Source organism: Maylandia zebra, linkage group LG14 (assembly GCF_041146795.1).
Source record: "Maylandia zebra isolate NMK-2024a linkage group LG14, Mzebra_GT3a, whole genome shotgun sequence".
Lineage (NCBI taxonomy): Eukaryota > Metazoa > Chordata > Actinopteri > Cichliformes > Cichlidae > Maylandia > Maylandia zebra.
The window spans coordinates 7,042,171-7,056,206 of record NC_135180.1 but is presented as its reverse complement, the minus strand read 5'-3'; the positions used below and the strand labels follow the sequence as shown (position 1 = coordinate 7,056,206).

Sequence of the window (14,036 nt, the reverse complement as noted above, 5' to 3'; positions counted from 1 at the left end):
CATCTGGGTTGGGTTTTTCTTTGTATATATTATTGTAGGGTCTACATTACAATATAAAGTCCCTTGAGGCGACTGTTGGTGTGATTTGGCGCTGTATAAAAACATTGATTTGAAAATTGAAGTGTGCAGTGCTCTCAGTTTCCTGGTCAGATTGAACTCTCACATCCAGTTAAAAGCAAAACAAACAGGAAGTTAATGACATCACCTTTAGTGTCGTGGTGTAACTTATTAGAATCCAAATCAGAAAAATCTTTATTGTTCATCACAGAGCAGTGGAAATTTGTCTAAAACGTTTCACGTTTCACGTTTTTTCACGTTTAAGCTTGGTCAGCTGTTGTTAGAATTGATTTAATATTAATTTCTAGTATCAGCTGATGTTCACTGGAGCCACAGCTGTAAAAGCTGCTGGTCATGATATCGGTTTGGATATGTGGTGAGAGGGAAACATGAAGATGAAACCAGGAGATGTCCTTACTGAATCATCAGAGCTGAACAGGTGATGAACAGTGCACATCACTGTCACAACAGCGTTTGTTTTCATCCAAAGGCTTTATGGCTTTCCCTATAATACCTGGTGGGCCGGTCTCTAGTCAAAGTCATTTGGCTCTACATATCTGTGTGAGCAGATTTTCTCTCACACGAAGAGTGTCCTCAGGCAGCCGTCTGAATGCTGGACACTCGGAGACCTGTGTCTCTGAGTGGGAGAGGATAGATCACATTAACATGAGTATCACTGTATTAACAAACATGCCATATTGGCCCAGTTTATTTTTCATATCATTGTTGTGAGAAGACCATAAATAGCATTTTTGCATTTTCTGTTGTATTTCATTTGCTGTTCTTGTTATGGATAAAAAGTGTCTTTTTTTGTTTCAAAATAGCTGATAACAATTCACTGATAGCTGCCAACATATGTGAACAAATATAATTCTATAAAGTTGTTCTATATAGTGCGTAACTGTTAATATAGAGCGTTATTACATTTATTGCTAATACAATCATATTGACTGCTGAGGAAATTTGAGATGGCACTCATCATCAGAAAGGCTGCCTACCCCTGGTGTAAACTGTGATGTTTGCACAGCCCAGTAATCGTTACGTTGCATTGCAACAAAAATCTGCCCTAATTCTGCTGAATGTTTGGTCTTTTCCTGTTAGGATTGGGACAAGCTGTGGTGGAGCTGTTTTTCTTGTCTTTGTGCTTTCCGGTGGAGATGTGGGCGGACTCCTGCCTAACCACCAATCACATTTCCTCAGGCTGGCTGTTACACACCTGCAGTCTGTTATCATTATCAAAACTGTGTTCTCTTTTTTTTTCTTTGTCTTTTACGTGTAATAGCTTTGTTTATTTTGGTAAATGTACCTATTCTGCAAGTGTCATTATGACTCAGTGTTATTGTAGCTACATTATATTCAATCCAGTCCTTTGAGACTTTATAGCTGGATAAATAAAGGTTATATAAAAGTCATTTTGCCACAAACTGATTGCAGCTTCTGCCTTGTGACAGGAATGTTGTTTGTGGCTCAAAAATACTTTTTATGATTCATGAGAGACATATTTGACATACGTATCACAGACTATAGGCCAACAAGTTATCTGCAGCAGTTTAAATATGACCAATCATTCTTTGGCAAATACTGGAAATCATTTTTTGGCTCTGGCTGTGGCGATGTCTTGTTTTTGTAAATACTCTGTCCTCTGCTTTGGCATTTGCCTGGTTTAGTTGTTTCCCCCATCAAGACAAAGTGGATATCAGTACTTACCTGCCAACCCACTCTCCACCGCTCACCACATGACTCACAGAAGTCAGACTGCCTGCCTCAGCCTTTAACAGTCACCTCTTAAGTAAGAATGCTCTTCAGTCACACTCTGAGCCTGCCAGTCACTGCTAATCATCATTAATTTAATTCACTTAATGTACAGAATTCACCTGCATGCATGCTATCCCCCCCCCAACCTTTTGCATGAGTCGAGGAGCGTGTCAGGTTTCATTTCACTGTGTGTTATACTTGTATAACTATGCATGTGACAAATAAAGAACCTTGAACCTAAAACTCTCTCTCCTCTTCCAGATTCCAGCAGTCCGCCGCCCTTTGCTATTAAACGTCTTCACTGTACATATACCAGCTCCATTTGTTTAAATAAACCATTTAAGCTTAACGTCAGTTGTTTGGGTCTGCTTTCTGGGTCCAGCCATTACCAGCCTGTGACATCTGCAGTAATCTCTCTCTGTGTATAGAAATCTTTGCTCCTGCAGCGATATACCACGGACCAGCCTGACTGCACATTTGTGCCTCCAAACCACCTGCACTGTGTGCGTGCCAAGTTACAGAAAGTGCGAGCACAAGTCACACTGGAAAGACACCAACACACACGCCATGATTGTAGCAAGTGTCAGATCAATTTCTTCTTTTAGTGCGTGTGCTCATTCTCGAGAAAGCCAAGCTTAAACTGTGTGTGTCTGTTTTTTCAAACCCACCAGGTAGGAACACAAAGTGAGTGTGCTTGAAGGCATTAGTACCAAAGTCTGATGGCTGGAAAGCATGTAGTTCCATGGAACAATTAATTCATCAGTGAAATATGAAATATTTCAGTCTGGACCAATAGAGGGCCAGACAGTCCCATCCTTGCCTGTTGCTTTTTGTTAGGCGTGATATTTGAATGTAGTTGATGATTTTAAACATGTTTCCAGCCGAATTTGAAAAATTTCTACAGTTTAAGATTTAATTTACAGCAGCTGCTATTTCTAGCCTTTTACCTCATTAACACCAGTTGACCATTTTTATCCCATCATCCATGTTGCAGCTAAGATACACCATCTGTTAGAGGTCAGCAGAGACTCTATGTTCTGGCTCCAGAGACCATAATGTGCCACAAGAGACTAAAACTATTCCCAGTGGAGACAGTGGACCGCTGTGGGGGTGGAGCAGGACAGATGAACACCTCTACCGCTGAGTGTGAGATGCTGAAAGACACACGACTGAGTTTCTACATTTTTCAATGTTTGTCCATTTTGTGTGTTTTGTGCATTTTTAGCTCATATAATTAAGATGTTTGAAAAGCTCTGAAAAGCCTCTTTAAAAGAAAAACAGAGGATTTATTAATGCATAATATTTTATACAAGGACGGATACAAGTGTTTCACCTGAGAGCACAAATTGGGACTGTCATGTTGATGTATGCTGCTTGTATTAACTGGATTGTTTCAGGTTTATAGGTTGTACATGATTGTGTCCCTGCTCCGACTGAGGCTGGTGTTAGCCCGAAGGGCAAAATGACATGCTGCTGAATGTCATTTTTCACATCCTCGGATGAAAAATGCACAAACAAACATACCATAAAACATATTGGGGCAGGGATAGCTCAGTAGGTAAAGTGGTCGCCCCATGATCGGAAGGTCGGCGGTTCGAATCCACTTAACGGCTACCCTGAGGTACCCCTGAGCAAGGTACCGTCCCTACACACTGCTCCCCGGGCGCCTGCTTAGTGGGCTGCCCACTGCTTCACTGAGTGAATGGGTCAAATGCAGAGAAAAACAAGTAAATTCCCCATGGGGATCAATAAAGTATCCATTATTATTTAATGTGACGCTCTTGAATGTCATTGTTGATGTGTGGCACTGTTTGGAGGGCGACTGTATCATCAGAAGGCAAATGTCATTACAATTAAAGCTTTTAGAGGGGGAATGGAAAAGGTCAACAGGGCCTGCATTTACACTGGCTCTTCTGGAGGGAAAAAGGTAAAAAACAACAACCTTTAACTTTTGTTCTGAAATGTGTTCTCTGGGGAAAACACTCTCCGTTACACATCTTAAAATATCTTTTATTCCATTAGCAGTTTAGAAGGATTTCAATGGCCAATTTGTTCATGCGTTATTGATAAAGTGCTTGCATCACGTGTGGGGTCAGTCCATCACTTTGCTATTTCTGACTACATGCCAGAAGCATCTCCAAGAGGTCCTCTTTACTTATCTCTGCCCTGTGTGTGTGTGTGTGTGTGCGTGTGTGTGTGTGAATAAGAAAGGGTCTCTACTCCTTATCAGTTTGTCCGTTACATTCTTGGCCCCAGTGGTGAAACAAAATGCCATTTATGGCCACAGGAGAGATACAGTACAGTAAAGTCCACAGTGTGCTCCACTGACCCACAATGCACCAGTGCTTTATAAAAGCCCACAGCAAGGACCTCTGGCTGGAGAGTAGCTTTGGTTGCCCACTGCTTCTGCTGTATTTTGTCAGTAGAGCCTTGTATTTGAAACACAATCTTGTTTTCTGAAGCGTGGTTGCTCGAAGAGTCAGACTGTGTTTTGGCACTGTGCGTGTCCCTCAATATGGCATCGCTGACATCTTCAAGCCGCAGAGCTTCCTCATCGTACCGCTCGTCAGCACGCTACAGCACGTCTAGCTCTTACTGCACAGAGGGGTCTCTGGGTGGATCATCTGATTCACTGGAAACAATTCTTGAGCCTTTTCTCGACTACGCCGATCATTCCAGTCTGTTTGGAGAGGAAGGCCCTGGAGGACCAAACTGTCTGGCCCCATTCAGAAGGCACAGCAGACCCTTCTATGGGCATGATGGTAAGGAACTCTTGTGTCAGTATAGGTTAATATATGCTACATCTGCATTTTTCTGGGTTTCTTCACACAGGGCTTTTCTTTTCTAAATTTAAAATTAAAACACTTTTTTCAACATCTTCTTACCTAATATTCGAATAAGGAAGCTATAAACACTTAGTTAGCCAAAAATACTGCACAAAAGATAATACTTTTTCTTAAACATAGTATAACTGTATTGAACATGCCCAGAAATGAACAACTGAGCTTATAAACTCATCAGAAAAGTGTTCGTAGCGGTCAAGTCAAAAAGCTATTTTTCCACAGACTTCTAGGACTGGAGGTGTTTTTGCAACCACAGCTTTTGCCATCTGGTGGCCTTTCGCAGAGAATGCAGGTTTAAGGCACTTCTGCACTTGCTTGGTTTTTCTGACCCAGAAGCTACATCCATGATTTATATGTCTATGTTTGCATCCCTGTGCAGTTACAACAGTGAGGAACAACTCTATAGCTCAGAGCACTGGAAGTCATTAATTACCTCAGGAGTTAGTCATGCCAACCTATAGCTAGCTAAACTTTTACAATGTTTTTGGCCACAAAATACTGCAAAAAGAAAATGTTCCTGTGTAATTTTGTGCATTTTTGAACATGAAATATTGCAAATTTTGCTATTCAGTCAATACCAAGGGCCAGTAGTGCTGATACCAGTAGGTTACCGATACTTTTAACCTATAAGATCAGGGGAAAGCTAAGTGCTATGATTTATCAGATTAATCGTCGTTAAATTGCAAATTCTGAACACTTCTAATTACCACATTGTGATTTTTACTTTCCACAGTAATTAGCTAATACAACAAAACACATCTTTCAGCTTTTCATGTATTTTGAAGCTGTTTGTTTGGAGAGCTGGAATGTAAATGTGCTTGTCTCTAATGCACTTTGGGTCAGCTTCTGTTGTTAGAGGATAGAAATAAAGTATGGATCCTATCACACCAGTATCGATATGATGCCAATGTTTGTATCGATACTATCAATATTTGGATTGATCTACAACTGGCGCACATAAAGACACAGAAATGCATAACTTACACATTTGTGCTTCTGTTTTTAGTTTCATAAAGACATAAAAACATGTATTTTTATTTTTTGTGATCCTTCAGCAAGAACAAAAATCACAAGCCTGAAGACCTGCTATGGTTTGAGTCACTGTTCAGTGAAGGGGCTTAGCAAAGGGTCAGCAGCCAATAAAAAATTATTGATCAAAAGGTCCTAGGGTTTGTGTATTCTTTGATCTGATCGATGTGATTTAATTTGCTGTTATTATGTGTGACAAAAGTGCACAAAAAAGGTCATCTTAGCTCCACATTAGCTGTTTTCGAGCAGCTGCTCACGAGTACCGTGATGGTAAGTCGTAGCTCTTTTCTTTATTTTGCACATAAGCAGGAAAAGACGTCTTAGTAATCCATGTTACTGTTCTAGGTTAAATGAATAAAAAAGACCTGAAAAACAGCAACCAGCCTTAGCTGTGAGAGTGCACATGGCTCCAGACATCGTCTGCCAGACAACATAAAGAAGTAACTCTGAGTGGTCAATAAGGCTGGAAAAAAGCTGTATAAATGCAGTGCATTTAATAGCAAGGTGAAAATTATTACAGCAAAGGTGGAGTGCAGATATAGACTTATCATGACGTGTTAAATGAGTTACGCTGCACAGGGCACAGAACTGTAACGACCAGAAATAATAAAAGGTTTATGATCCCACAGGCAGATTAAAGCAAAATCAATAACCGGACTAAAAATTTTATTTCACTGAATAGGAATATTTTCAGTTTCTCATGAGCTACCTGAGAACTGATGGAGACTGAAGGTGGAAATAAAATGAAAGCAATTCTTGCCCTGTTGTGTCTCTTCTTTACCAAAACATTGTTTATTTCTGACTAGCAGTAAAACACACTGACGGCCCAGACTGACCCTTCAGTCTGTCCCTGTCGGACGTCCACGGGCCTCTAAGTGCACAGGTTGTGGTTTAAAATCTGGAAACAACCCAAACAACTGAGACTCAGGACTCGTTCAGTGTCAAACTAATAGATAAGGCACATTGAAATGCACAGTAGTAAATCAACTAATAATTTGTGTTTACTGTGCATTTTTGTTTTAAAAATACAAGATTGAATTAAATGACTTCATTTAACATTTTTTCTAATTTCATAATGACAGTGCCTCTCAAGGAAGCTTAACAGTTACTCTCAGTCTCATGTTAGAAACGAACTAGTGCCATAAGTAATTCCGAATAATCCAGTCTGTGGACTTTGTAAATAAACACAGTGCACTGACTCAATAACATCTTATTAAATTAGGCTGAAAACATAGACTGTATACGAAAAATGGAGGCACCATTGGTTGTTAACTCTGCACTTTGAAGGCCCTGGTTCAGCTTCATGATAATCACCATCTTGTTTTTCAGGAGCCAAGAGTTCTTCTATTTAGAGGAGAGATGGAAGTGCTATGTTATGCATTAGCTAGCTTGCTAGCTTTGCACCTTGCTTACAGAACTATGTTAAGAATAGACATATTATTTGTATGCCTTTTTTATCCATCCATCCATCCATTCGCTTATCCTTTTCAGGGTCGCGGCAAGTGTTGGTCAAGTTACTTGAAAAAAGTAATCAGTAATAATTACCAATTACGTCCCCAAAAAAGTAATCCTGTTACTTTACTGATTACTTATTTACAAAAGTAATTAATTACTTAGTTACTTAGTTACTTTTTAAAAACACGATTTACAACCTGAATAGGTGATAAAGCGATAGATCTTTCAGCCCAATTCTACTTTTTCTGCATAATCCATCATACAAAATGTAATCAAATCAAAAGTCTCTTTTTAAAACTTGCTTTATTAGTTTTAATCTTTTAACTTTATGCATCAAGCAAAAATTTAATTATATGCAACATTCTCTGACTGGAAGAAATTTGTTTAATATTTAAACCTATTTTTTGCACATTCCAGCACATAAAATATTTTTTTTTGTGTTTACACTCAGTCTTTCAAATAGATGCAAGTAAAACACAGCAGAAAATAAATAACATCAAAGACTAGCGGTCCTGTTGCTCTATTTTCACCTGTAAAGTAGGAGTAGCGTAGGCAGAGGTTTGCCCTGGTGCAGGTGTGCCGCGGCGGTCAGTTGAAGAATCCGCGAGTTTCTCAGCGCACTCGGTGCTTGCGTGGAAGTTTACGGGTTTTTTCCTTGTAAAGAGAAGTTTTCTTCCCACGCACAACGGACGCTAATGTTTTTGTCACTTTTTATGGAATTAAACTCAAAATAAGGTCAGTACTTCCACGCTTTAAACGCTGCACGCTCATACTCTCTCCTGCATTCGATATATGATCCACTGTTGATCTGCACACAGCTGTTGTCACGAACGTCGCGCTCGCTTACGTCACTGTCATGAGACATTCTGGCAAAAAAAAATCACGGTTTTAGTAACGCAGTAACGCAGCGTTCCTACGGGAAAGTAACGGTAATCTAATTACCGTTTTTGCAATAGTAATCCCTTACTTTACTCGTTACCTGAAAAAAGTAATCAGATTACAGTAACGCGTTAACGCGTTACTGCCCATCTCTGGTCGCGGGGGGCGCTGGAGCCTATCCCAGTTTTCATAGGGCGAAAGGCGGGGTACACCCTGGACAGGTCGCCAGTCTGTCTCAGGGCCAACACACAGGGATAGACAACCATTCGCGCTCACATTCAATCCCGCATTCACACCTATGGGCAATTTGGATTAACCAATTAACCTATCCCCACTAACTGCATGTCTTTGGGAGGAAGCCGGAGTACCCGGAGGGAACCCACACAAACACGGGGAGAGCATGCAAACTCCACACAGAAAGACCCCGGCCTGATGGTGGAATTGAACTCAGGACCTTTTTTGCTGTGCAGCAACAGTGCTAACCACCGTGCTGCCTTTTTTATATTCAATATTATTGAAATATGCTACTGAAGACACAAACACAGAAAACAAAGTCAAGATGTCAATTTCAGTGACACTACTTAGTAATGAAAACTTTGAAGGGTTAACAAAGTCCTAAAAAAGTTAAAAAGAAGAAAAAAAGAAGAAAGAAGAAAAAAAAGATTCAAAACAGTTAAAAAATGTTCATGAAGGTTCAAACTATCCATGAGGGCCAAGATTGTTTTAAAAATTCTATAAATCCACTTTTAATACTATTGTGCTATCTCTTTGTGGGTGTCCATTGCAATTGACCCACTTTGGGACTCAGCCTCAAGAGGCTATTAGAGGCCTACTGGTGGTGGTCAGAGGGCCCGGTGGCGCCAGTGTCCAACAGCCTCGCCTCTGTCAGTGCGCCCCAGGGCGGCTGTGGCTATACTGTAGCTTGCCATCACCAGTGTGTGAATGTGTGCGTGAATGGGTGGATGATTGTGTATTGTGTAAAGCGCTTTGGGGTCCTTAGGGACTAGTAAGGCGCTATACAACTACAGACCATAACTGCAATCTGGAGCTGACTTTATTTTTTAGACACAACACAATATTTTCAGCAAAAACAAATGTCTTACAAATATAAATGTTTCATAACGTTAACATGTTGATGGACTTTTCTACATTTTGTCTGTGATACATTTCCGTGAGCATTAACTATATTGCTTTATACGGTTGTAATGTTTGTGCATTTATTCTGCAGCTCCTGTGGGGGGCGCTGCAACAGTTGGACAGACCAGCACAGGTGGTGTAGTGAGGTGTCTGGGAGACAGCTACTACATGTCAGCTGATGTCAGCCAGTTTGATCCACATGACGTAGTGGTGCTGGCCTACAACCAACACGTGGTCATCCACGCCCAGAAGGTGTGTAGATGTATGTGCGTTTTGGGATTTCTGAATGAGTGAGGGGGAATTAGCAGGGTATTTGTGAACTCTTGTAGCATGCAAATGTGCATGAGCGCACTCGTGGGCCTGCTGGGATGCATCACTCATGTCTGGGTAAAGCTGTTATTGTTACAAAATCACTGCAAACAAATCAGCTGCTGCCATGAATTATCATTAATCATGTCCAATGTTTTGTTTGTTGATCACAAAGTATGACATCTGCCATTTGAATCACTGATTAATATTTTGAATTTTTTAACTATTATGAATGCTTTCTAATTTCCATGAGTGACTCCAATAATTTGGGATTATCGTGAGTTTCTGAAAACAAATACAATAACATATTCTTCCATTCTGACTTAGTCAGAAAGCCCTCATCATAATTTACAAATGTCAATGTCAGGAGTCAGACAGGGTGAAGAGATCATATGACTTTCAACCATAAGACAAGAATAAGTTCTGCTGGGACCATTTTTCTTGCACTTTACCTTTAATGACACTGTTCGGTTAGATTTATGCATTAAGTCAGACTTTATATTATGCAGATAGGTTTAGGTACTAATTGGTTATGATTAGGGACAAAAAATAAATAAATCATACACACTTCCTTATACAGAAACATTTTCTTAACATTTCCTTGCCAGACGTATAACAGCTCGATGATTACCATGAGAATAATGAACCAGCATAGCACTTTAACCAGGGGACTCCAGGCATCTATTTCAGCTGTTGATACTTCAACTGAACTCAGAGAACCTGGTCTCAGGAAGAAATTCTAAACTTTGTGTTGTTGCTTCCATTGAACAAGTATAGGTGAATTAATGGTGAAAGGCAGCTGTTTGGTCTTGAGGATTTGACAGGGATTATTCCTTCTAGTGGAAGTATTCCCTGTAGTTATGTTTCCATGGCTGTATAAGGTGGAACATGTAGCACACTCTCAAAAAAGATGAGCTGATGATAGTCAAACATGGCAGGGATGACAGGGATAGTTAAGTAAATAGAGTGGTCGCCCAATAATCGGAAGATCAGGGGATTGAATCCACCGAACGGCTACTACACTCAACAAAAATATAAACGCAACACCTTTGTTACTGCTCCCATTCCCCATGGGATGGACGTAGAGACCTAAAATTCATTCCAGATACACAATATAACCATCCCTCCCAAACAGTGGTCACAAATCAGTCCAAATGTGTGGTAGTGGGCACATCTGCTATATTGAGATAATCCATCCCACCTCACAGGTGTGCCACATCAGGATGCTGATCTGACATCATGAGTAGTGCACAGGTGTACCTCAGACTGCCCACAACAAAAGGCCACCCTGGAATGTGCAGTTTTTTGCGCTATTGGGGGTCTGGGGACCCAGAACCGGTCAGTATCTGGTGTGACCACCATTTGCCTCATGCAGTGCAACACATCGTTGCATGGAGTCTATCAGATTGTCAATTGTGGCCTGTGGAATGTTGGTCCACTCCACTTCAATGGCTGTGCGAGGTTGTTGGATATTCGTGGGAACTGGTACACGCTGTCGTATACGCCGGTCAAGCACATCCCGAACATGCTCAATGGGTGACATGTCCGGTGAGTATGCTGGCCATGCAAGAACTGGGACATTCTCAGCTGCCATCTGCCCTGAACAATGTGAACCATGATTCATCCGTGAAGCGCACACCTCTCCAACGTGCCAGACGCCATCGAATGTGAGCATTTGCCCACACAAGTCTGTTACGGCGACGAGCTGGAGTCAGGTCAAGACCCCGATGAGGACGACGGGCATGCAGTTGAGCGTCCCTGAGACGGTTTCTGACAGTTTGTGCAGAAATTGTTTGGTTGTGCAAACCAATTGTTCCAGCAGCTGTCTGGGTGGCTGGTCTCAGACGATCTTGGAGGTGAACCTGCTGGATGTGGAGGTCCTGGGCTGGTGTGGTTACACGAGGTCTGCGGTTGTGAGGCCGGTTGGATGTGCTGCCATATTCTCTGAAACGCCTGTGGAGACGGCTTATGGTTGAGAAATGAACATTCAATGCACGGGCGACAGATCTGGTTGACATTCCTGCTGTCAGCATGCCAATTGCACGCTCCCTCATTGCTTGTGGCATCTGTGGCATTTTGCTGTGAGACAAAACTGCACATTCCAGGGTGGCCTTTTGTTGTGGGCAGTCTGAGGTACACCTGTGCACTACTCATGATGTCAGATCAGCATCCTGATGTGGCACACCTGTGAGGTGGGATGGATTATCTCAATATAGCAGATGTGCCCACTACCACACATTTGGACTGATTTGTGACCACTGTTTGGGAGGGATGGTTATATTGTGTATCTGGAATGAATTTTAGGTCTCTACGTCCATCCCATGGGGAATGGGAGCAGTAACAAAGGTGTTGCGTTTATATTTTTGTTGAGTGTATGAGGTTCCCCTGAGCAAGGTATCATCTCATTTATAAAAGTATTATGGTTAAAGGCACAATAGAAAAAAAATCACATATGTAACACGTAAAAGATGTTAATCTTGATTTGGTGCTCTCTTGGTGGTATAGGCTGTAAAAGTGGGGAGTTAATACTTTGTTGTCTGACTGTGGGAGTGCAGAGATGCACCTAGACCAACAAAGCTTGGCCGTTCCATCTGTGTCTCACCATCAGTGCTACATTAAATCACACGAGGGATCATAAGCAGACATAAAATAATTTCTTAAGCCAGAAAAAAGATTGTGAAAAAACAGAATTTATCATAATAAAACATGTTTATGAGAAGACAGCATCTTCTCGTAAATCAAAAATGACTGACCGTTGTATAGTAAAATTATCTGGGCCGCTGTCATATCCATCACATCGGACTCGGATGTGGTCTGTTGAGCTGCAGAAAAGCTGGAGCTTGGTGCCTTTGCAGCTTTCTCGCTCTCCGCCTCCCCTCACAGTTTGATGTTAATCATTTTTAAAAGGTGAGAGAGCAGAAGGAGAAGTGGGAAGAGCCTTCGCTGCAGTCCAGGAAAATCATTTTAACAGGGTTAAGAAGGCAAATTGGCAAAAATCCACAAGCGTTCAACCTGCCTCGAAGCCCTATAACAGTGAAAAAGCATCTTCAGAGAGCAGCAGTCAGTGCTCATTTTCCTCTGCCTCTGTTTCCCCCCGCTTGTTCTTCACCAGCTGAGCAGTGCAGCAATCCTTGCCTCCATCTCTTTCACTGCTTCTCACCTTCTTTTTGCACCCCAGCACCTTCCCTGGCCTTGTTGCTCTTCTCACTTTTCTGTGCCCTTTCTTCCTTTTCATTCCCAGCTGGTCAATCCCTTGTTTGACTTTTCATCTCCATCCTTCAGGTTTTGGATGATGGCAGCATCAGTGACACGTTCACCCATAAGTCCCTGTTCCCTGAGGATATGGACCCCCTGTCAGTCAGTGGGACCCTTAACCCTGACGGTACCCTGGTGGTGAGTGTTCGCCGGAAATCAGCACTCACTGGGAAGGAGCACCTGGGTATCCCAGTCTACAACACTGGGGCTGACCTCTGACCTGTGCGCACATAGTGTGTCTCGTGGTTTCTCCCATAGTTTTAAATGATCTTTTATAACTTTATAGTGTTGTTTATAGCTTATGCAAATTGTGTGGCCATGTGCACTGAATATTTATATAAATGAGTAACTAATTAATCATTATTTATAGTATAAGCACAATGTGGCACCACCACTTCCTCTTTTCGCTTGCAATCACATCATTTGCTTCCAGTAAATCTCTCGCTGTCTCAACCCCTCTACCAGGATGATCAAGCTAAACACTCCACAATGCATTAACAATCCCACAAATGTATCAGGCAGATTATTAAGTTCATGTTAACATCATGTTTTCTTACATTACTTTCCAAACAAAAGTCTCCAAACCCTTCAGGAACGTTCAGGTGCTGCAGGAACTAAAAGCCCAGGGAAGCCCATTGTTATCAGGCGTGTGGTAATTAGTCAAATAAAGCAACTCTTGTTTTCCCAGTGTTGTTTTTAATCACAAAAACCAGAAAAAAAAACAAAGCAAAACTGGATGATATAAAATGTAAAGCTCATCTTTGTGTTGTTTTGCTGAAGCGCAGTGAATAGACACGCTGCTAATAGCAGCGGAGGATGATGGGACAGTACTTTCAGAGCTGCACCATCATCTGGCTCACATGTGTCTGACAGAGCACTCAGCTCCTCTCTTTGATCAGTCCAGCTGTGCACCTTTTGTATTTTTACACTTCAACTCAGTTTCATAGGCATCACTGAGGCGTGTACTGATCTCATAATGCTTCCAAAACACATGTGACCTCCAGCTCAATGCTGAGGCCCTCTGTATCCTGTCAAAACGAAGACGGGGGACTGTGCTGCTATTCTGCTAAACCTGCTGGTTTTACTCTGCAGATTTATTTCTCCTGAACAATTTTTTGCAGTAAAAGATGACAGATTTATTGAATTATTATTTGCTGATGTAAAGTTTCAAACTGGTTTGAAGGTGTTTGTTCTAAAAATGTTGTAAACTGTTCAAAACCTTCATGGTTGACTTCAGGAATCCTTGTTTCTAGACGATTCAACTAATCTGTGTTTCCATGTTAATTGAGTAAATTAAACGTATTCTGTTTAACTAAA

At 41.4% G+C, this 14,036-nt stretch overlaps 1 protein-coding gene across 1 annotated transcript; it reads left to right on the top strand.

Annotated features, from left to right (window-relative positions):
* The first annotated feature begins 4,193 nt into the window (after positions 1-4,193).
* On the top strand, positions 4,194-14,036 carry hspb12 (heat shock protein, alpha-crystallin-related, b12). The gene is made up of 3 exons (XM_004562843.2): positions 4,194-4,574; positions 9,247-9,407; positions 12,747-14,036. Exons 1-3 carry the CDS (start codon positions 4,328-4,330, stop codon positions 12,936-12,938), a joined length of 600 nt encoding a protein of 199 aa, XP_004562900.1. The 5' UTR covers positions 4,194-4,327; the 3' UTR covers positions 12,939-14,036.